General features: G+C 41.4%; 1 protein-coding gene across 1 annotated transcript; it reads left to right on the top strand.

Moving 5' to 3' along the window:
- Window positions 1-7,652: 7,652 nt before the first annotated feature.
- On the top strand, window positions 7,653-20,537 carry wnt11 (wingless-type MMTV integration site family, member 11). Its single transcript, XM_061740201.1, has 6 exons — window positions 7,653-7,832; window positions 10,036-10,217; window positions 11,852-12,096; window positions 14,332-14,609; window positions 14,698-14,990; window positions 19,532-20,537. The coding sequence occupies exons 2-6, from the start codon at window positions 10,135-10,137 to the stop codon at window positions 19,704-19,706; spliced, it is 1,074 nt and encodes a 357-aa protein (XP_061596185.1). The 5' UTR covers window positions 7,653-7,832; window positions 10,036-10,134; the 3' UTR covers window positions 19,707-20,537.
- Window positions 20,538-24,979: the final 4,442 nt, after the last annotated feature.

The following is a 24,979-nucleotide window of genomic DNA, read 5'->3' as shown; positions in this document are numbered from 1 at the left end:
TTGCTTTGTTGGTTTTCAAGTTTCTTTATTTTTACCGTTGGCTGTTGAGTTTGTGGTGATGCACGTAAACCAACACAAGGTGGCAGTGTGGCTTTAAGGTGGAAGTGTAGCTTTAAGGTGTCTTGAGAGGCACATGGGGGGGGAGTTGGAAATGAGTCTACATGGAGGGTTTAGCACAAACTAATCAATGCTCAATAAAATACATATTAAATTGGGATTTATAAATAACTACATATCCTCAGGCATTACTGCCGCCTTCTTTTTGCCTCGTGATGAAGTTGATCTTTTCTTCCTGAATATCTGGTACAGTTTCGCTTCCTAATATTCCAACTTCAGTGTTTCTGATGAATGCAGCTCATGGATTATTTAATCAAAACTGATTGATACAATGCGGTTCACTGATCAATAGGGGTGTTGGTTTATCAGGGTTTCCGCGGGGTTTTAAAAAGTATTAAAAAGTGATAAATGAAAATTGCCAAATTTAAGGCCATTAAAAGTGTTAAATTCACTGTCAGAGGTATTATTTTTTTAATTGGTATTTTTTACCTTTTTACATTTTAAGCAGTCTATTTTATTGTCATTCACAAAGTGAAATAAATGTGAAACATCTGGTCAACATCAATGAGTCTATAAATCTGTTCTGTATAGTGTTCTATAGTTCAAAATCTGTATTAATGTTAAAAGGTCCGTGATTAACACTTAATGTTGTGACAGTTTTTAAAAAAAAATCTGAAGGTAGTGAAAAAGGTATTAAATTGGTATTAAATTTAACATAAGGATTGCTGTATGAACCCTGTTTATAGGCTTTTGTGCAAATATCTGCTACCTTTTTAAAAAAAACAAAAAAACACCATTATAGGTAGATATTTTTATTATTGTTACTCGTCTTTGACTAACGCCTAAGGCCAGTATGTGGGACAGACGCGTTTGATCAGTTATTTGCTGGTGATGCAAATGGTCACTTCTCTGCTCCATTGTTTCGGTCATGCTTTGGTTAATATTTAGTTCAAAGAGGCTGCGGTTTCTATGAGTCCTGATAAGACATTGCCTCCTTATTCCAGTTAATTATTTGCCTTGGCGTTCCAGTTTAGTGTAGGAGGGTTCACAGAGGAATTTCAATAACTTTGCTACTGTACTGAGCTGCAAGGGGTAGTATTTCATTCTTCATATGATCATTAAACAATGACACAAGTGCTAAACCCACTTTAAAGTTGATGTTTGAATCTATTACTTCCCATATTCCTCACGGGAGCTCTCAGGACAGATGCCTCCTCGACACAGAGCCTGATTGTTGGTGCTCAGCTCGGCAAACATCTGCTTCTGCTGTGGGTCAGCAGGCGTGATGTTCACAGGCCTTCCTCCGCCATGCGCCAGAGCAGGACCACAGTGTCACCTCTTCCCAAACGTCTCAAAACTCTGTTTTATTTATTTACCTTCTCAACGCTGCAGTCTCAGGTGCAGCCCGTGTGTTGGAGGGAGAGGAGCACATCCTCCATCCCCGAGCGAAACGAGCTATTGCCATAATTGACCCGTGCACCAAAGTTTCCTGCTGAATGTCAAGGTTCTGCGCTGATATAAGACCTGTGGCGGTCTGTAATCATGTCCATACACGGTCAGGATTTAACTACGCTCTCAAGGGAAAGACACAAGGCTTAAGTGGATTTTATTTCAAGGTTTCCTTTCAGGAAGAAATTGGCAGCATGAGCTACAAAGCAGATCCTTCCAGCACTGCGAGCAAGACTTTTGGTTTGAATTATTCAGATGTCAGCTTGCTGATTGTACTCTTAAAGAACACTTAATTTTTATCGCAATTGTAAAACTATAGGATGTGAAACGCTAAGCTTATGTGAAGGATTGTCTGACTATGATTGTGTGGTGCTAAGGTGTATAAGAGATTATCTCATCAAAAAGCTGTGAATCACTTTTTATACGTGCTTACACACGTTATCTGACCTTGAAATGATTCTTGTCAGCAAAGCTCTGCTCCCCTCCTGGACAATAGCATCAAATAGTGTTTATTTGCTCTTGGATCGTCTTCACAGAGTAACAGGATGCAGTAAGGAATTTCAAAAGCTTTGTGATCCTTAAAAAGAAAGGAGAAGTAAGCTTTAATCATTCATAAGGATGCTCTGCTGTTCTTACGCCTCCACTAACCGCAATCTAACTGGGTATACGATCCAGATGTATCTGCACAATTTATCTATTGTGCTGTTGAGAGGCCCGCAGCCACGCTGGTGCCAGTTTCTATAGTCCTTCTGTTGCTCCCCGGCTTCACATTTACCAGGAGGCGCAGGCGGCAGGGCATCTGTAAATGAATGGAGTGTCCCAGATCTCTGAAGTCCTCACTCCACCCACATGGTTCACCTTAACCCCCTGCGCCCTCCCGTTCAGAAACACCTCCTCAGACACGCTGGAGTGTCATCATGCTCTGTGATGAAGCACCTGCACCGCTGCCCCGCCGCCCTTCGTGCTTTCAGACATCAACCACAAAGCAGAAAGCGCATATTTTAATTTTATAGTGAAGAATAGGGTTTTTTTTTTTTCTTCAAACTGGCTTGGGCCGACCGAGCTGCAGCTGTTTGACTAGTGATGACGCCAGAACGACACAAATGCTCAAGCTACTCCATAAACAGTAAGTGATCTAATAAACCCTTAGATATTCTAAAAGATTATAAAGCTGTGTTTTTATTCACGGCAGTAAATGCATTGAACTACAAGTGAGAGATGACAGCCAATCACAAACTCCCACTTTAATGGTGGCATCATGTGAGGTGATGACCCTCTCAGGGACACTGATTTGTGTTAAAACCATCATGTTCACTGCAGAATATGCGTAAGATGAATATATACTGTATACATCTATTAAAATTGGTATCAGTTTTATGACGCGGATATATTCACTTAGTTAGGTTTCATGACCGCAGTCATGGCAATGCTTTAATCTGCTTTATTAGACCCTTTTCTCATTGATAAATCCCTAATCCTGGTGTGTTTCAAGCACTCATTTCAAATCAGAAAAACTGTGTTGGTAGTATTCGTTTCTCTCAGTGTGATCATACAGTGCTGGTAAGCTGATCAAATAGTTTAGCAGAGGCTCTGTGCCAGATCATGGTGATGGAGTGTAAACCCTTTTGGAGGACCACGTGATGTTTTTCAGAAGTGCCACCCATCTGTGACATGAAAGAGCTGCGTCCTCAAAGCACAATGGAGACGGAGGCTGTAAACAAATGTTACACAGATGACGTGGCTCCCATTTCGCCCCTTCCGGGTACCAATTGGACGTAGCCTGTTGTTTCTGTTGCGATCTCCCACTGTGTCCCCCGGCAGCTTTTTACGGCGTCGTCACCGGTGCCGGGGGTGATGGGATTTTCCCCAGGCCGATCTGAGGCCATCACTGCCCCTCTGAAGTCCGGCCGGAACCTTCTCGCCGTGGAAGATGCTGCTGATAGTGTATCATGTTTCTATTTGTGAATAATAAGGTGGCACTACAGACCTGTGGTGTTAAGGGTTTGACGATTCATAGTTGCATGTACACGTCTCAGATTTTTGTTCCCCTTATTCTGGTTCAGGATGACAAGGATCTGCTGGAGCCTATGATCATGTAAGAGGCAGGAATACATCCTGGACAGATCACCGGCCCATCACAGGCCTACAGACTTGAACATCCTCTCTGCTTCATTCTATATATAAAGGATCGTAACTTTTGATTTAATATAATTTTAAAATGATCTATGGTTGAAAGCATTTAGGTAATATAATATAAAAGTTGAGTTTACAACCTGGATGAGTTTATCATTGTAGTTTGGAAATTGACACACGTTTGAAAAGATTTCAGAAATTTAAACTGAACAACTTTTTGCATAAATGTCTTTTTTTTTTTATATATATTTCCATTTTAACTCACATTTTACAACAATACAGGAAAAGTTTCAACGTCAGCTGTATCTGAGGAAGGATCAACCCCAGTTTGGATTGTTTGGATTTGCAGTTTTCAAAGCCCCCCAAAAAAGGAAATAAATAAAGAAAAAGAAAACAACAAAAACCGGTACCTTTGCCCTGCGCTGTTTTTCAGAGTCTAGTTAAGTTTTTAGGGGCACAAGGGTGTTTTCCAAGGCTGTCACCGTGACTGTGAAGCCGTTCAGGCTCTGATCCTCCTGGGTGAAAGCCGAGTGTCCTTCCTGCTCTCTCCAGCTGAGCTCCTGATTCATGATATGGGTTTGATCCTCTGGAGCTTCGGGGGACAAAGGCCCGGTGCTGTGGGACTCTTTCCACACCAAACTGTCAGGAAAAGCGTACGAAGCCAGAGTCGGGGCTAACTCCATCCTGCATTCACCACGGTCACAAAAACGTCTCTTAAAACCTTTACATGGTGGCAGTTTTACAACACAGGAATCATATATACGCGGGGCACATCTGATAGTTTACCAAAGGCAAACAATTTACAGTTTACGTTTGCAGTTTTTGTTTTATGAAAAATGTTATTAGGTTTTAATGATATCCTTAAATCCAAAGGGCCTTGTTATGTTTACCAGGGAATTCATTTACAAAAACAAAAAAAGTGCATTTAAAAAAAACTATTTTGCAAAGCTGTAGTTTAAGTTTGTTTAAGTTTTAACATACTGTAGCATGTTCACCACTAATCCCCTCATAACTGAAGCTGACTACATGACAGTTAAAAACTACAATGTAAATGTAAGCTTATCTGCGCAAAGCTGGTTTTCATCCGCAATGAGGATTATCTACCATAACTCAGCTCTGACTCTGCTCTTACACGAACATGAGTTATTTCACTATAATGAACATCAGCGGCTCTCTTGTTCCACCGCGCCCCCTCCCCACAAAAACCATCTCCCCTCCCCCCGGTGTTGCTTGGAAGGTGAGATGTGAAGATCAAGGGGCTGCGTGTTGATCCTAGCTCAGGAATGGAGAGCCTGTGTGCAAAAAAGTCTGTCTGTAGACGCGGGCCCGGTCCCGCTGGAAGCTCCACGACTCCCACACACGCTCTGACCCCGTGCCCATTCACAACCGACTGCCATGTGAAGCACGGCGAGCCTCGGTGGAACCAGGCTCTTGTAAATGAGCTGCGTGCATGCGGACCTTTCCATACCGCGGGTTCTGTTTGGCAAACACATACCCAAAGAGGGGGGGGTTCCCAGAGGAACGGGGCTTGTTGTGGTCTATGTCTGCTTCAGAGACGGTGTCACAGCACCTGGCCCACGTCTCTCTGCGGAGCAGCCAGCAGTACAGGAGGCCAGCCGCATTAGCTATAGTCGCTGCAAGGTCAAGGTCTGGACAACAGCTCAGCATTGCCTCTTGTCAGACTTGAGGGGAACTATACGTTACTTTCCCACAGCTGGCTCCACAGTGTATCGCTTACAACATGCTTAATAAAGGAGGAAATCAAACGGCGGAGCAAAACTGCACAACATTAGGAAGCTTTTCTATTCTTTTAAGATTTTTTTTGTTTTGTTTTCTCCAACAGAACACATGTTGGATAGCATTTGTTGTGTATCTGGAATACCACGATATCATGTCACATCGTATTATAGTAAATATATTGCAACTATTATACGGTGCCTGCACTAATAAATAAAAGATGTGTTTAATGCCGGACTGAACTCAGAAAACCATTTGCATTTCCAAGTGGTAACAATTTTAAATTGTAGTGGAAATTGTACTTTACATGTGCCCGTGGCCATTACAGTTCCATTAAACATTACCTCCAGGACATTTTTTCCCAATCAAAACAGTTTACAAGCTAATGAAAGAGTAAGTCTACATTGTGTTTTGTTTGTGGTGAAGAGGAAATCCAGGCCTAAATGTAAAGCACAGTTGGTGAATGGCTGTGGATGGAAAGCATGTGACATGAACATTTTCACTAATAATCCTAGAATGATTCCCTCAGGCCATATTCCCTCACACGGGTAGACGTTTCATACGTGGAAATCAAGATCTATGTATATTATATTTTTTCATTACGTCTCGACCTGTTTTGTAAGTATAACTGTAATACATCTGCTGTCTGATTTCAGTGTTTGGAACCATAATGACACGTTTGGCTCTTCTCCGGGTCCCTCTGTGTCTTGTTATTTATCTCTGGAACACCATTTAAAATAGATATCATGTAAATGTCTCTGTTGGGCATTTTAAATCTGTGATATGTGAATTACAGCCACTGCTTTTGCCTTAAATCAAATCAAGAACTTTTTAAGTACTTTTGTAATATATGATTTTCAAACTTTTTTCAAGCAGTGCGTTGTGTAAAATGACTATAAAACTGATTCCACTAAAAAAGAAAACAGCCCGAGGCATCACAGTATTGTTTGTTTTAAATTAAAGTTAAAATAACTGCGCATATTTCTTTTCAGTCTCTTTATTAGGATAAAACGGTCAATTTACTGAAAATATTTAAGTAGTAAAATTCATCTCCATTTTTCTTTAAATAATTATAGAAAATCCCATAAAACAGAACCATGATGTTCACAACAAAATAAATCTACAAGGAAAATGACTTATTTTATATGATAGAAGCACAAATTTACTATTCTTATGGAGACTGACTGAAACAGATGTTTAATTTGGTATTAATTTGGATTTATTCCGTTTAGGCGTTCTCTGTGTTGACTTTGTGTCCTCAAAATACTGGGAAAATAAATGTAGGTGTCATAAAAACTTTGATGAAACATCAAGAGTAGGGATGAATATTATAAGAATTCCCGAACAGATTCCTGAACAGTTTTTATCCGTCAGCAAATAGACAACAAGACCTAGTTCGGGTGACAGACTGAACTGAACGTGTCTCTTGTTAATAGAGATTTTTATATTATACACATACGCCCAAGACTATTTATTATTTTTTATTCCACCTTTTATTCCATATCATGTAGATTATTCATGCACTATGCATTTCGTCTTTTGTCTCTCTATCTTTTTTAACTGCAATGATGAGCCTGCACAACCAAGATTTTTACCCATGTTACTTAGTAATATGATGGGACAATAAAGATTGAATCTTGAATCTTGAAATCTTGAATAAGACGTTTAGTTCCTGAGAATAACTTTGAAGAATCACTGGTGACTTAAATGCTGAGTCTGATAATGTACCACAAAGTACACTTTGAGGTAACTATATATAGGAGTTCATTTTCATTTCATTTTATTCTTTATTTCATTAAAAAAAACAAAACAATGTAATACAAACACAAATACAAATGTTCCTAACTTATGAATGAAAAGGGAGCAGAAAGAAGAAGAATCTTATCTGATCTGCCCCTTTCACAAATAACATAAATTAAAAATAATAATAAAAAAAATGTATAATAAAAAAAAGTTTAATTGGACTTAGACAATAGTAACAATAAAACTCAATAAAATAAGGTCGGTTTTTTGGACCACTCACGATCTCGGGCTGTGAGAGCCAAGCCAAGCTCCCTGTGGAAACATTTGATTCATGGTACCGCGTTACACCAACGCAGAACCTACGCCGTAGGGTACGCGGCGACGCGCACCGTAGGCTCTGCGTGGATTTAACGCGGAACCATAATTCGGGCTTTATGCTAATGCTGGTCTGACATCAGCAGTGAGATCAAAGCGGGGCAGGGGTACTTTAGAGGCGGCTGCCCCCACTCAGCTCACTCCCTCTGCTCCAGCAGACCTGCACTCAGCTCACTCGCACCACAGCGCTCCCACTCACACACTATCATGCGTACCTGTCCGGAACCAGTCTACCTGCCCGTGCTGGATTTTACTGCAGCCTCTGGCTGAGGAGAGACGGCTGACTGAAGGATATTTGCAGGCTCGTTGAGAGGAGAGAGCGGAGCGCCGCGGTGAAGGTGAGGCTGCTGCAAAAGTCCGACTGCGCTCCCTAAACTTCTATTATAGCCAGGAAAATGGGTCGAAATAAATAAAACTCCATGCTTTTATCTAGATTTATAGATCTACTTTGCAATTTTACCTTCAAAATACTTTTTTTCTCTTAAATTTTTTTTTTTTTAAAGCAGATTACAACCTGGTCCTGGAAATGTTTTGTCTTCTTCTATGAAACAGATTTAAAGTTGTAAAAACTTCCTGTAAAAACTATGTTTGTTTGATCTTTATCAGTTATAATATTTAAAAAACTAAACCATATGTCCTTTCTACCATAATGTTTGTCAAACCCCACCTTATCGGACATATAACTAGTGATCCATTGCGTGCAGGGTTTTCTAATCTCAGTGAAAACAGAGAGTATAGGTTAAATACTCCAGATTACAAAGTACAAGGCTCAGACGCCCTAGTCTTTTTGATTTGTCAAATGTTTCATGACAACTATATTTGTTTTAGGCCAGAAACACAAGATACGGGAACATGGCTCTCAAAATAATGAATATAACATCTTTTTAGGACACACTTCTTAAATGAGTTACATCTTTGCTTGATTCTGTGGAAGGTCATTCTAATTACTGACTTTTCCGTGTAGAGTAATTTATTTGAGGAAAGTGTGCGGTTTTATTTCGTGTTTTATCTAAAGGTGGAGCTATAGGCCTGTAGGTCTTAAGTGTAGACCATGTTGATTAATCACCAATAAAATTTGCAGTCACCGACCAAACGATTAATCGTTTGTCCACCTCTAATAACATCACTGGATATCCTTTGTGTGTCTCAGTGACCGAAAAATTAGTATGCATTTAAATTTGGATCTAACAGCAAGACTTGGAGTGCTTAAGACTTTTTGTGTTTTTGTATATTGTAAAAAATAATAATAAAATACTACTACTAATAATAATGATAATAAAAACTTGATGTTTTGGCAACTCATTGCCACTTATAAAAACGCTCCAAACGGCAAACACGAGCTCAAGCATCAAGCCACGCTTTCATGTAACTTAAAAAGGTCACAGTATTTAATCAATAATCAAGATTGGTTAATTAAATTATTATTCTCTACCGTTCAGACGATGGAGGTAGATCACGACAAGCAGTTGCTCCGAAAGTCTTTTCTGTTGACTCATTTAAATGATTCATATCAGTGAATTTCACGCAGTTTCGAGGCTCCTCGGCCAATCAGCGACGAGAACCGGAGCGGCGCTTCAATGAGCTCGTTATCCTCCACCTAAACTCTTCACGCTCGTCCTGACGTCCCTTCAAAGGGAGGTCTTATCAACAGCTATCTGATCATCCCTGTGATGGGCTGCCCTGTTATCTGTCCACAAATTACTGCCTTGATCTGGCCTGCTGTCCCGCTTATGTGAGCACGTCTGAAATTCTCCACATTCTTCCACGTGGAGCGCGTGGGTGACACCAAATTGAATTAAAAGTGACTAAAATATCCGAATGCTCTGCTCCATATGGCATTAGATCACTGGGAAATGGAAGGTCTCTTTTTATAGGTGCCTGCCTCAGAGTTTAGCAGAAGTTCATGGGATTGTTAGTGATGTTTATTGCATTTTACATTCATCTCTCTAAACCTAATCCAAGGTACATGGCATCCAAAATATGCCAGGGACAATAATCCATAATGGTAATTTATTGCATATTGTGAGATTAAAAATTATAATTTAAAAATAGTCCTTTTAAAATCATAACAGAATTGGAATGTGTTCATAGATATCAAATATGTTATTTTATAGTGAGCGTAGAAAGTATTCTTTTGTCCGTAAAGTTCCTTGGATTGCTTTTGTTTCTCTGTTTTTACCGACTTATCCAAGGAGCCTCAAGCAGCTTCTACTCTGGATTTTCCTTTAAAGTGTGATTGGTTGTTTATTGTGCAACAATGACCGCCTGGAGATGTTTTTCTTTGAAGCACAGACCATTTCCAAGTTTTCCTTTTATATGTAGAGATTGTTGAAAGAGGGCTACAATTCATAACTTTATGATCAACTTTGTAATGTTTTAGCCATTTTTTTTCCATGACGTTTTTCTGATAAAACCATTGAGAGATTTCAGGGGTCACACAGGTCGCGGGTTTTACAGATTATTCGTCAGCCAAACGTAAGCGTTTCCCACTGGCCTGCCGTGGCACCGTGTAGTGATTCATATTTCTTTGATTTATTCTAGGATTTAGATGAGGTGCTGGGCCATGAGAGCTGACCTCTGAATCTGAGCCCAACAGCCTTTTGTATTCGAGTCCTGCGTTAACTGGAGCCACCGTTCATCATGAGGAGCAGCACTCACGTCCTGCCTGTTGGAGTGCTCACGGCTCTGCTGCTGTCTCAAGTCTGCTCGGGCATCAAATGGCTGTAAGTATTCTCAGGGGCGCTGCCACCTCCATCTGTAAGTCAACTGCTGTCTTTACCCCGTTTTCCATGTGAACAGTGTTACCGCCGGTGATGTAAGACGGCTACGTTATATATTCTGCTTTTTTTCTTTTTGCATTGAGGGGAGAGCCCATAGCAGCTTGGAAATGGGCCCTGACATTCCTCAAGTTTCCGTTGTGTATTCCTTGTATGTTTATCCAATGAAGTGAACAGCAGATTAGTTCTTCGGAAGTTCTTCAGCTCATGAATGGAAACGTCTTTGTTTTGCCGGTTTTAGTGTGGTTTCAGTAAAGCGAAAAGGCGTCAGCGTTCCGAGCGTGGGATTGCAGACTAAAACGAAATCTGGCTGAATATGAAGAAGATGAACAGAAAAATAACACGAGGAGGCGTCACGGTGGCGTGCACAGCGCCAATGATGTCACAGCTTTGTGTGTTGTCTGCTTGGGGCCTCAAATCATCAAAATATTCCACCGCAGAGGAACGCTCTGTGAATTAGTGTGAAAAATGTTGTTGTCTCTTACTTCTTCTAATTTTGAAAAGTTCTTAAACCTCCCAATATAAGCCTCAGTGTAATGTTTAATGTTAAAGACGGCTGGGATGTGAGTTGTGTACCGCTTCTGTACCACAGGGTTGCGTGTCCGATCACTTTTTAAAGCAGGAGCTTGACCAAATATGTCAGTGGTTTTCTTATCTGAACAAGAGACTTCAATTTTCACAACAGGAACACTTCAGCAGATGTGCCCGTGAGAGCCGGAGTGGCTTGTGGAGAATCTAACCGAGAAGTCTTACAGTCATCAAAGTGCAGAGCGGTGCAATGCAAAACAGATGCAGCTGTAAACACCTGTGAGTGCAGGGTTACGACGAGCCCAGCGACTCGTAGCTTATCATTGGCCACATAGTGGTGGCCCCTCAGCCTTAATGCAGAACAGGCCAAGGTGCAGGCAGTCCCGCATGATTCTCACGAACTCTCAGCACCGTCCAACACTGGAGATCAGAGCTAACCTGCTCCCCCGTGTTTTCTCGATTAAGCAAATCCCCAATAATTCAGAATTGTGTGCACCCGTTAATATTCTTTGAACAGATGATTCATGTTAGACTGATGCCAAAGAGGGTGATGCTTCCTGTGCTGGAAAATTCAAATGATAAGGAATCTAGACAGTTTCTCATCCGAGTGAAGATCTACGTTTAGAGGCTTTTATATATTTTGGCACATCATTAGGCCCCTTCTGTGCTATTACAAAAGAAAGGTCTGTGCCAAGGAGGTGTCACTTATATTTTATGACTCTACAGCTGACTTTCTTTTGTGATTTTGACTGTGATAAGCTGGTTAGGAGTTACCATATGTCAAAAAATGATTCTCTGCCTGAAGCGATATCTGTTTTGATTCTTAAGTTGTTTGCTAAAAGCTGATGTGTCTGCAAGTATTGAAATGTGTGTATAAAAGTCACCAAATCTCTTACATGATAAAAAAAAAGCAAGGTCACAGGTTTGTTCCTCTTTCAAAAGCAATATTTTCACAGCTCACAACAGAAAAAAAAAAAAAGAAAGCGATCAGCATTTTGTTAAATCAAACACTGACCGAAAGCTTTTGTCTGTGTGTGTTTTCCCCCTCGCAGAACGCTATCACACACTCCTGTCTCGGTACACATGAACCACACCCAGAACTGTAAGAAGCTGCCCGGTTTGGTGTCCTCCCAAGCTCAGTTGTGTCGCAGTAACCTGGAGCTCATGCAGACCATCATACAAGCTGCACGAGAAGTCAAGAAAACATGCCAGAAGACCTTTGGGGACATGCGCTGGAACTGTTCCTCCATTGAAATCCCCGCTGGCGCCCAAAAGTATCATCCAGATCTGGACAGAGGTATGCTTACAAACAGTGCAGAATGACACTTAACTAAATAGAAGAAGGTTTATTTATTTATTCATTTTCGTCAACTTACTGGAGTCTGATTTGAACTTGACATCTTTCCACATCCTTTTTTTTTTGCTGCCAGCAAAATGATTCCATCCTTTATTCATGGGGAGCCCTCATCAGGGACGCCACATCAGTCTCGGGCTCAATGCCAGTTTGCGCTCGCTGCAGTTTGACCTTGCTGTTTCTATTACCAATAGGACCTTGAATCAGCCAAAGATGGTTGCTGGGTTGTGGGACGGAGGAGAGGCGGGGGCGGCGGCGGCACTGCACTCCCTGGAAAGGATATGGCTGTCATTGACTAAATGAGTAGTCTGCATTGGACAGGAAACGGCTCATCTCTGTCCAGGCTTGGTTGTGATTGAAGTAGCCCATGGTCATACTTCCCTCCACTTGGTCTACGATTGAACATATGTGCTCTCTATAAATGCACATCACTACCAATTACATCAGTGGTCACTCTGCATTACAGCGTAAAGCAGATTGATAGATCTTAAGCATTCGGGGGTTTTTTCCAGAAAAAAAACCCCCAAAAAACAAAAAAGGGACAATAGGAAACAGGCGGGACAGTAAAGCTTGAACATGAAGCAGACGTGGTTGAGTACAAGCGTATCGCTGTTATAACGATTCTACGATGTGGGCCTCCGGTTCGGAAGTAGAGTAGGTCCAGAACCGGGAGATTGGCAATTCAGTTCCTGCCACGTCTCTGTAAGCGTTCCTGGGCCAGGAGCTGCACTCCCACATTTCTTCCATTATGTTCATTGCTTGTGTGGATAGAATCCAATCACTCCATGCTGTGGGAGTGTCTGTGCCTACAGCGAGACTCCTCTCATCACGTAGATGAGGCTGTTCCCTGAGCAGCATCATGGATAGCTGTTACCCATAAGCAAATAATGTGATTGTGTGTGCTAATCTGGCCTTGAGAATCATGACGTTTGTGTGTCTGAACGTTTCTAGCTCATATCTTCATGAGGAGGTGACCATATGGAACCTACTCAAAATGCACGAAAAAGAGCAGAGACAAACATTTCACTTTCTCAAACTTAAGCTGAAATGTTCACATAGTCTACTGGTGGCATGTACAGTATCTTGTAAAAAGGTATTTAATCAATTTACTGATTCTGCAGGTATTTTTCCTGCCGCCAACTGATAATGTTGACACTGTTGTTGAGACAGGACATATTGAGGAACGAGATACTTCACTCTATTATTTCTATATTAAATAGATATAACGTTTCTCTCGATTGGTTTAAAAACACATTGCTGTCCGGCTGGTAAAGATGCTGGACTTGGCTGGGATGAAGGATATTTCTGCTCAGACTGATCCCCCAGCAATGCAGTCCTAGATAAGCAGTGGAAAACAAACAGATGGATGGATGACTGATTATTTAAGAGAAGACCCTTTCAATGAATACACAGAGACAACAGATTATAATTTAGGCTCAGCAGAGTGATAACGAGCCCTACGTACCATCAATAAGGCTGATTACTACGCTCACACAGATCCACTTTTTCTAAATTCTCATGTTATTAAATTTTATGATTTGTTTTATTTTAAAATCATGCAAATTATGTTTAAAGCAAAATCAAAAATGCTCCCTGACCCAATACAGAGGGACTCGTTACAATCTTAGAGGTGTCTGTAATTTCACAGTACAAATGGCTAAAAAAGGTATGAAAAGGAGATGTGTCTCCATCGTTGGAGTTAAATTCTGGAATGATGCCAACATAAATTTAAAAACATGTCATTCTTTTGTTGTATTTAAGAAAATGGTTTGTAAAGCTATTTTTGAAGCTTATAAGTGCAATTGACCATCTGTTAATGTTTCTTTGCTTTTCTATTGTTTCTTTGCCTTTTGTTGTTTCTTTGCTTTTCTATTCTCTTTTTGGTTTTCTGGAGGCCGGTAGCCAAAAATAGAAAGTTGGTACTATAGGATAGGCTTTTATAAGCATTTTGCTTCTGCCTATGCCTTTTCAGTTATTGTTCAACACATTTTTTTGGTTTTGTATGAAAAGTTAATGCTGTGTACAATGTTTTTTTTGGTGTTGTTTTGTGTTGCAATGACTGAATAAACTTCATTCATTCATATCATTGAATGGCTTTTACTACTACTATCAGTTTGCTGGAGCAAGCTTGAACATCCTGCCATAATCCCCTTGTTTTTCCTTCTCCCATTTGATCAGGAACGAGGGAATCTGCATTTGTCTATGCCCTGGCTGCAGCAACCATCAGTCACACCATAGCGAGAGCATGCACTTCTGGGGATTTGCGGCTGTGTTCATGTGGTCCTATCCCAGCGGAAATCCCAGAACCCGGCTATCGATGGGGCGGCTGTGCGGACAACCTGCACTACGGTCTGATGATGGGCTCCAAGTTCTCAGACGCGCCCATGAAGATGAAGCGCTCGAGCTCCCATGCCAACAAGCTGATGCATCTACACAACAGTGAAGTTGGCAGACAGGTATGTACCATGGACAGATACTTCTCTGTGTTACGACGAGAGGAAACATCCCATATATAGTAGGCTAATCTCTCTGTGTCACATATAGGTGCTTCGAGGAGCGCTGGTGATGAAGTGTAAATGCCACGGGGTGTCTGGATCCTGCTCTATTAGGACCTGCTGGAGAGGGCTCCAGGATCTCAGAGAGATCGCCATGGACCTTAAGACCAAGTACCTGTCGGCCACAAAGGTGGTTCACCGGCCTATGGGGACGCGCAAGCAGCTCGTGCCGAAAGACCTTGACATCCGGCCAGTGAGGGACAACGAGCTGGTCTACTTGCAGAGCTCCCCAGACTTCTGCATCAAAAATGATAAACAGGGCTCTGTTGGCACAACAGACAGGTAATACTGCCCAGTCACTAAACTCTCAGAGCTCACTTTATGGTTTTATCTACACAAGTGTGCTGTTGTGAACATTTATCTGCCTGTCTTTCATTGTCCTGCACTTAGATTTACCGTATTTTCTGGACTATAAGCCGCTACTTTTTTCATGGTTTTCAATCATGCAGCTTATACAAAGGTGCAGCTATTCTGTGGATTTTTCTTCCACCGCTCGGGGCGCTCTAACCGGAATTAGAATCAAAACTAAGACAAAATAAATGCAAAGAAGAATACACTACTTCTTCTTTAGCAGATAGAAGTAGGTAGAAGCAGATTTCAAACAGATAAATAGATAAATAAATATCGGTTATTTTCTCTTGGTTCTGTCCCGCTTTAATCAGTAAAGTTGCTGCCGTGTTAAAAGACACTTTTAGGAAAGGATCTATAAACATGTACATCACTTACAGTTCAAGATCCTTCTGTACATGTAGTAAATATCTAATCTAACATAAATATCTTGCATATCTTTTTTTTAAATAGAGCGGATGCAGCTTGTATATCTTTTTTTTATTATTTTTTTAAAAATAGAGCGGATGCGGCTTATATGCAGGTGCGGCTTATAGTCCAGACAATACGGTAGATAGATGGCGTGTTCAATAGACTGAGTCGAGACACAAACTGGCAGTGCTATGAAAAGACCAAATCTGCACATGCCTTTGTGAAAAAGAAATCACTCTCTTTTAATTCAAAAGTTTTACACATCAGGACATGATCAACTAGTCTGGACTTAAAATCCCCGGGGAGGCGTCCAGGGGGCATCCTCACCAGATACCACCTCACCTGGCCCGTGTAGATGTGGAGGGTCAGTGACTCGGCTCAGATTCCCTCCTGGACTGAATGTCTCACTCCATCTCGAAGTGAGAGACAAAGTCATCCTAAGTTCAACTGCTTGTGTCTGCGATCTCAGTCTTTCAGTCACTACCCACATTTCGTGGCCACAGGTGAGGGTAGAAACATTGATCGACTGATAAACGGGAATCCCTGCCTCTTGGCCCAGCTCTGTCTCCACCGCAGCAAAGCGGCACGGCGGCACCACACATGCCGCACCAATCCGCCCGGCAATGTCGTGCAACATTCTTCCCTCACTTGTAAACAAGACGGAGATACTTAAATTCCTCCACTTGATGCAGCACCTCACTCCGAACACGGAGCGAACATTTCACCCTTTTCTGACTGAGAAGCAGGATCTCAGATTTGCAGATGGTGAGTCTCATCCCCACTGCTTCACACTAGGCCGTGGATTGCTCCACAGAAAGCAGAAGATGCTGGAAAAAGCAGAGCTGGAATCCTTTAGCCACCATCTGGACCCCGCCTCCACCCCTTGACTGCACCTAGAAAATCAGTTCATAAAGGTTTTGAACTGAATCGGTCACAAAGGGCCTGGGTTTTGATTTTACCTTGATTCTTTTCTTTTTTAGCCCCTGTTGTGTATTTGCCTGTTTCTCTGGTGTCACTGCTCTGCTGCACTACATAGTTTTGACCACTCCGGTGTACAGAGGACTTCATGGCTGACGCGACGGCTGCAAGGCCTTATTATCCCCACAGCTGGTATGAGCTTTTGTGCTGATACGCTGTGTTTGGTCTTCACCAAATATGGAGCAGTGCATTATGGCCAAACATCTCAGCTTTGGCCTTGTTTGTCCAAACTACATTGTTCCAGAAGTTTTGTGGTTTCTTCAGTGGTTTCTTCAGATGCACAAAAGTGAGCTGTTCTGGTGTGTTCGTGTTAACCCTTCCGTCCTCTAACTCAAACACTGATTTTGCATTTTGGCTTAGATTCTGTTGAATCATTAGTATTATGTTATGAATCTTTATTTCGGCTTGTACAGAACAAGATGAAAAGGAAGAAAAAAAACAACATTTCTTTTGCCGAAAAGGTGTAGGCTGAAGCCGTAGCTTATAGTGCCTACCCTTTTTTCTTATGAGCAGCAAAAATATGAGACATTAGCTTTTACTCAGTGAAAACAAACAATACATAAAGAAGAAAAAAATAAGTAAGACAAAATATAAAATTGACATTTCACATCCTAGAATGTTTTTGATAGTATACTTTATAATTATAGTGTTTTATATTTATTTACAATATTTTCTTTAAACAATTTCTTAAACTTGACGATAGAGCGACACATTTTTAGGTTGTTATTACAACTATTCCAAATTTCTCTAGCCTTAACTGATGTCCATCTCTTTTTAATATTTGTTCTTGCTGTCGTCGTCTCAAACATGAGTTTCCCCCTCAGGTCATAGCGGGTTTCTTTTATCTGGAACAGGTCCTGAATGCAGTTTGGAAGCAGTTTCTGCTGGGTTTCTGCTTATGTCTTAACATATAAAACTTTTGAAAAAAAAGCATGTTTTTTCACATGACTGGCTGCAATTAGACCGGTGGTAACGGCATCAGCATTCTGTCTAAATGTGACAGGATCCCATCCTGTTACATTTCATAGTTTTTGTTCCACAAGGTCATTTTATTCAACCAAAGCAACATGTTGTGTAATTATGGCACACCGGATGGGCCAATCAGAGTTGTTGGAGTTAAAATTGAGACAAAGGGACAGATGGTTGGCAGTAACGGTAGTGGATATAGGTTGGTGCGCATGAGTCACATCAGCGCCGGTCATGCAGCAGACAAAGAGGAAATGACCAATCCTGCATGTCTGCTCATCCAGGATGTTGACTCAAGTGAAGTGCTGTGGTGCCTGGTGGCACCATTTACTTTCCTGGCTGGCTGATAACGACCAGTGGCCCCTGAGAGTGCAGTGTCTATGGCTTGTCTGAGCATGTGCCACTGGAAAGGCCACTGTGAATAGAGCCCTTGTGCTGCTATCTCAGACAATTACTAATGTGGTTATTCTTAGGATTGAGGGCACTTGAGGTGATATTGATTTAAGAGGGCTACAGAAATAAGGATATAGTTAATGGTCACCCAGAGATAAAGGGTTTACCTACACCTTTCACTTGTGGGATGGTGCTGCTCCGGGAGAAGTTAGTGGGTTAGTTTACGTCTGACCTGGAAAACAAACACGAAAGAAATCTGGCAATAATATGCCGCACTCTCATGGAGGTTTATTGAATTTCCTGAATTTGGATGATTGTATTGCAGAAAAGCAGAGGTATCGTCTCAAGCATTACTATTTTGTTTTGGATTGCATGACACAGATGGGTAAACTTAAAAAACTGGTCATATTCAAAGAGATTCCTCAAATTTCTCTTTTAACTCTGTTAGTCTTAACTTTCTCCGTCGAAACCTGATCTCGGCCATTTTGCCATTATTACCCCGTTGATAATCTGTCTGCTCAACCAGAAACGCTTCACACGATTGCATTTGCAGCATCATCTCGTGTTATTGTTGTAAAACATTGCATGACTGTCAATCATGTGTACCGCAGCCTATTGCCACTCATGCCACAGATAAGCAGAGGACAGGTTTCATGTCAGGAACACTCACAGCACTCACTACAGTCTGATAACGTGACAACCACCCAGTCTGCAACATTACTGCTTTATTCCCATAAGTGTCCAAGCAGATTGTTTAGAGGAATTTGATGCGTTGCCAGATCACATGTTCACAATATTATCTGTTATCCATTAGAAGATATTACCGTTTCACCGCTGATTTCTTGATCCCCCGTGGCCACTTGATTGCTTTTCCTTTCCTAGGCTTCCATGCTTCCTCTTTGTAATGCTTGCTCTGATCCCCGTGCCACACCTGAGAGCAGAAGCAGTACTTTTATGCTTCTCTTGAGAGTTTGGGACAAGGAGGGGGAATTCAAGCAGCAGTATTTAATAGATATAATGTGATCACTGATGCAGGAGCTCGCTGTGTCCATGGGAAGGCCTGCACTTAACCTGAAATTGCATTATAGCGTCTCTCACTAATCCTGCAGATGTGAGCCATTAGATGTACAGTAATGTCCTTTTGCTCCTGACAAAACACGAGTGTGTGTGGGGGCTTTCCAGCTCGCGCCGCTGTAATAAAGCCGACACTCTCGATGGCTCCTGTCCCTCCTCCTCCTTGCTCTTCTTCACTCCTGCAGCAGCCATTACTTCAGCGGCACTCCCGCTGGTCATTAGCATCCTGCCCTCATAAAACAGAGCAATTACGCTCAGAGGGCAAGCTAACGAGAGGGAGGGCAGCGCTGTGTATCCAGTGTGATTTATGACACAACTATTCTTTGCCTGTTCAGAATGCCCCGGGCCCCTGGAATGAGAGGCTCCAAAGCACCCATTGCTCAAAGACAGCAAAACAAAAAGAAAATGGAGGAAAAAAATGTTTGGGAGAAAGAGTGCACTAAAGGTTAAGGCCCGACAGTTGGTAGAGCCTTTTTAAAAGACTCTTGATAGCGTGCAAGATGCTTTTAGAAAGAAGCTGCGAAGTTAGTTGTGTTGGACTGGATGGCAACCTGTAAATATGTTTGCTTTTGTAGCTACCTTTTTGGTTCAAAATGCAGTGTGACATGAAAATCAAATAAATGCTAAAATACCATCTTCTGCCCTTTTTTCAGACAGTGCAACAAAACCTCCTTGGGCAGCGACAGCTGCGACCTGATGTGCTGCGGCCGTGGCTACAACGCGTACACGGAGAAGGTGGTGGAGCGCTGCCACTGCAAGTACCACTGGTGCTGCTACGTGACCTGCAAAAAGTGCGACCGGATTGTGGAGAGATACGTATGCAAATGAGCCCTCACCCCTGCCGGCCTCACCAGCGGTGGCAGCAACAGCGGTGGCGGCAGAAACAGCAGCAGCAGCAGCTTTGTTTCCAGCCCATAGCTGGGTGCAAATCTACAGATTAACCAAAGCACTACAGAACCAACGTGGTTTATTTTTGTCTTAGGCTTTAGCATGTGTATGTGAGCGAGAACCGATTTATTCTTGTGCAGTATCATTTTTGTATCAACTCTCCAAACATCCACTTGGACTTCAACACATTTTGCTGCACAAACCTGGACGTGGAAAGTGTGGCCACAGTGCGAGTCAGTTCATGTGAAGACCACCGTCCTCCTGGGTATTTTTATTTTCCATGTTAATAATCATAACAGCCCCCTCAGACAGGGACACCGAAAGTCTGTTTATATCATATCTCTAATACGAAGAAATAGTGTTGGATTTTATGCTGGAGGATCCTCCGGACTCATGTTTTGGCTTCATTCTGTGGAAGTCTCATGGATCCACGTGTTTTAGGTACTATTAAAACTTTTTTCCTCTTTGGAAATGGACAGTAGTGGAAAAAAGGAACACAAAGGGAACCTCAAGTACTTTTTATGGAACATTTTGTGTTTGATGTTTGGGACTCTCAGCATGTGCCGTGTGGATCGTGATATGCCTGTGGAAAGAGAGCTGGAATTTTAAGAACTTTGTGAAAAAGCCCATTATCTCCTTTTTATTTGTCTGACATTTACAGGCAGTTAAAAAATATATATATATTTTTCAGAGCTTATGAAATGAACTCATGGATTTTTAAACCACTTTTGTGTGGATGTATATAATGTTATTTTGTATACTAAAAATAAAGAAAGATGTATTTATAAAATAAACCAAAACCCCCTGGATCTATTTTTAAACTGTGCAACATTTAGTATAATTAAGTTTTATAAAACTCCAACCACAACTGAATGTGCACATTGTGAAAGTAGTGGAAGCTTCATGCAGCCAGAAATGAGTTGTTGAGGGTTCAACCTGAAAAACTCTGGAATCACGCTCTGATTTACTGAAACCCTGGGAAAGTGTTTGTTTGGACATTCCACCTCCTCACAAAGGCCATTACAAAAGGAATGATGTCACTCCCACCACGGCTTTAACCCTAAAGAGCTCAACTGTCTGCGACTCAGACCTCCAACAGCCAAACATCACGAGTGAAATCAGAAATATCTAATTTATTCTCAACATATAGACAGACTCTCCTCAGCTGGACGGAGCGGGGACATTACCCTCTGATCAACCTTGACTAAAGTGGTTCTCATGATTTTGCACAGACAGAAATAGCAGTGGAAGATGTCAGGCTGTGAACTCACGTGATGCATCACAGAGCCATACCTGCAGATGCTGCTCATCCACCACAGAGGCACAAAAGCTGCCAAAATAACCGTGCACCCTCTGATGAACCAATTTAATTGGGATCTTATCACCGCTCATTTTCAGCTGTCCGTTTACTTCATCTTAGACCACAAATGTGGGTTAAGCAGCGTTGATTAAGCAGATCTATTTCGGGTAATGGGGATGTGACTCCAGATCCAAAGCCGGGACTTAAGTCTTGTTCCAACAGCGGACCAAAGACAATGCATGGTAATGTTCAGCGGCCAGAGGACAGTCATCCCACTGTGGTCTTTGGGTTTGGGGGCAGGGAGAGTCTGCAGTGTGCAGGTGAGGGGGGAGGCAGTGCAAGGCCTTGTCCGTCAACAGCCTCAAGGACTCTTCAGTCCTGAGCATTCCAGACCCAAGCGCTGGGAGAAAATAGGTTATGAGTCCACCCACTGCTGTCACTTGTGCTCTGTAGTGCTGACTAGGTTCAGCACTACAGAGCAGGAAGCATCACCTTCTGTGAGAACAGACACACAAGGGACCCCAGAGTAGGAAGATTCCCCAGTACGTGAGGGAGTGTGACTTTATTTGATAAAAGCTGTGAAAAATAGGTGATGTTTCAAAGTTGTAGATTTCAAACTTAACTTCCAGGTTGAAGCCAACCTGGAAATGAGAACAATTGCTGTTCATCAACTGACCACTGGAGGCTGGATCCAACAACGAGTCAGCCTCCAAGTATATAAATATATTCACAGCCTGGTTCAAAAAAACTTGCAGTTGATAATTCATCAGGTTAGCCTATTTAAAGAAATAAAGATATGCATAATTACAAGTGCTGACTTTTGATTGGTTTCAGTTGAAATTATGATGATTATGAAGATTTGATACAAATAAATGTAAAGTAATATTTATTATAAACATAAGTTAGCAAAACCTAAGTCAAAGAAGCTAAAACAGTTACATTTGATTGACATATGGTGGGTGTGTTCCAGACCGTTCCTCTGAGGTCTAATTGCTCCACCCATTTCCAACATGACGGCGTGCATTACAAGGAAAAAGACACTTCAAAAGCACTCTTAAATAAAACGTACAAGTGTCTTTGTTTCAACTCCAGACCATTACACAGACTTTCGTGATAACTTTCGCCGAACGCCTCAGCCCTTGCATTTTACAAATATACATTGTACCTGTATAAATGTTAATTTAATGGTAAAAAAAAAATTCTCCAAAATTTGTGGCACATCTCAACTATTAGAAACGGTCATTTTTAACACCTAATGCTTGAGTAATTTCATCACACCTCTGAAGATTAGATAATCCTTAATCTGACCTCCTTCAGTGCACAAATGCTGGACCTTGCCAAGCGAACCTCTAAGCAACCATTGTTATCACTAAGCCGTGAAACTATTCAGCTGACCTCCAAGTGACCCTTCTTAAATATCACACTCGGAGATAGATCACATAATTACACACTTGGAGTAAGACCTGAATGTGCTACCGCAATGAAAGCCTGCTGTTTGCTCCACATTTCTCTATTTTTATTTCTGAGAACACAAAGCTGTGGAAAGACGGGGTTTATACATTAAACAAGTATGGAGTGCCTTTTTCTGCCATTAAAAAAAAAAGAAAGAAAACGTCTGAAATGAAGACATTACAATAGTGAAAGAAAAAAACCCTGAATTGCTTCTTCTTTCTTTGTCTCTTCCTTGTTTTTGGCGTGACCCCGTGCTCTGTGGGAACTGTCTTGCAGCACAGCCAGAAAAGAAGACATTAATGGAAAGCACGGACAATATCATGGGTTAATGTCACTTCGGACAATATATTGCCAATTGCCTTTGTGCCCTCGCAGTCTGGATAACTGGCTGTGAATGAGGGCTACAAAGAATTTGGCTGCGGTAGTAAAGGCTTTCAGATGTACTGACCCGTACTGTAAATGGACTTTAGTGGAGTCCACCCCCACCCTCGTTCTCCAGCCTTTAAATAGGAGCCCAACAGCATGGGCTGTTAAAGGCCATTTTTGTCCATGTGGTGTGCGTGGGTGTGTTGTGTGTATTAGCGTGTGTGTCCCCGGGCATGTTGCTGGGAGATAACAGATCATGCAAAGCATGCAGCTTTCTAGATAAAGAGCAACCAGTGGATGGCTGAGAGGCAGACACCGACACCAGCAGAGGTTCACGTCGAACCGCCGGAAACTCTTTTGGTTGAAGACTTTTAGATTGTTTCAAAATTGTAACATAGCAGTTAACGTTTGGTCCTTTTGTTCTCCAGACAAGACATTTTATTTCAGTCTTTCTCAATTTCTATTCTTATCTTATTTTTTCTTCATTTTTGGGTTTAGTGACATTAGTGATTGAAGGAAACAAACCAATTGGAGCTTTATTCCCATGATAAAAAAGAAAAAACTTCTTCGATTTCACTTAAATCCTGCTGGAAACAAAAAAGAAGTTGCCTGTAGTTCTAGTAAATGTTTTCTTTTGATTCATTTCAGTAAACCCATCCCCTGTGAAGGGATGACACAACAATTAAATGTAAAGAGTTGGTTTCTCCTGAAAACCTTGTGTTTTTTTTAAACTACTCCCATCGTCGTTGCACTTTTCAAACAGGAGCCAAAACAAAGGGAAGCCCATTTCTTTGTTATAATCCTTTAATTCAATACATCACACAACGTGAAGAAAGTATATCTGTAACAACGTTTAGCACAGTTGTTGAAGCTTGGCAGATGAAGTCTTCTCAGGCTTCCAGGATGAACTGCACAGCAACAACAGGACTAAAATAATTGTATAATTGCATCAATTTTCCAGAGTACGTTGAAACATCAGTCATTTTCATTAATTAAATCTGACTCAGAGGAAAAACTCGTTTCAGACTTAACCCATTCACATGTAGTGGTCTTTAGTGGACAGCTATTCAAATGCGGTTTTCTGGTACATTCCCAGGTTTTCGTGTTTTGTGGCACATTAGCCACTCCAGAGGACAGCAGGAAGACATCCCACATCCATTCTTTGACTTATATTGGAGGAAATTGACATCTTAAGGATTTTCATTTGCAATTGAATAAATCAATCAATCTAATTCTCTTTTATTATGCTGTCAGTAGATTAAATACATTTGAAAGAAAATATGTAGTTTAAGCTTGTCATCATTCATTTATGAAAGGATTGCATGAAGTCCACAGTAACTTCCTCAAAAATACGAGTATAAAGAAAGTAAAACATAGATAATTTTGTACATGGAGGGGAAGACTTGCAGCTGGAAAAATAGTTTTTTATAGGATGTAAGAAAATAAACCTAGAAGCCAATTAATTCACACAAGCTGATGAACATGATTTTTTTAATTTTATTTTTGTTACTAATTGATTGATATATTTTCAACAAATCTGCTGCAATCATCAGATTCAACTGGACCATATCAACTCTGAGGTTTAATATTGAGCAGTTGTGTGTGGCAGAGTTTAAGTAGAGGACGGACAGATGAAAAGAGGGACAGATGAAAAGGGCTGTGGAGAAGAAGAGAGCGACACCGAATTAATATGAATAAAAGAACCAGCTAGCTAAGTATGCTGGGAAAAGTAAACACCGGCCCATGCAATCAGGGTAAATCTGGCCAAGGGGCCGCAGAGCCGGCTGTGCCCTCGGCCAAGGAGTCAACAAACCCACAGAAAACAGCAGCTGACGTACGGGCATTACTGAGAGGGGTTAAACAGGGCGACGTTGCTTTATTCATGTGAAGATCAGTGAAACGCTGCCGTGTTTACCCAATGTCTGGCTGAGTTAAAATATGTAAACGTAAGCATGTAATTCAAGGAGAAAATTCAAGAACACAAATGCAAACGTGACTTGGGCGCTTTGGTCTTTGTTGGAAGAGTGTGAAGTTGGCTGTTTCTATGGCTGACTTCATTTTTCATATTAGTTAAGGTTTGGGAAACACTTTCATT

This window comes from Cololabis saira, chromosome 14 (assembly GCF_033807715.1).
Source record: "Cololabis saira isolate AMF1-May2022 chromosome 14, fColSai1.1, whole genome shotgun sequence".
Classification (NCBI taxonomy): domain Eukaryota; kingdom Metazoa; phylum Chordata; class Actinopteri; order Beloniformes; family Belonidae; genus Cololabis; species Cololabis saira.
The sequence above is the reverse complement of the archived record's forward strand: the minus strand, read 5'-3'. Positions and strand labels throughout refer to the sequence as shown.

Excerpts from the sequence above, each read along its gene's own strand:
- wnt11 (XM_061740201.1), top strand. The coding sequence starts at position 10,135 with ATGAGGAGCAGCACTCACGTCCTGCCTGTTGGAGTGCTCACGGCTCTG. Across the intron at positions 12,097-14,331 it reads TCATCCAGATCTGGACAGAG|GAACGAGGGAATCTGCATTT; the intron begins GTATGCTTACAA and ends CCATTTGATCAG. Across the intron at positions 14,610-14,697 it reads ACAGTGAAGTTGGCAGACAG|GTGCTTCGAGGAGCGCTGGT; the intron begins GTATGTACCATG and ends TGTCACATATAG.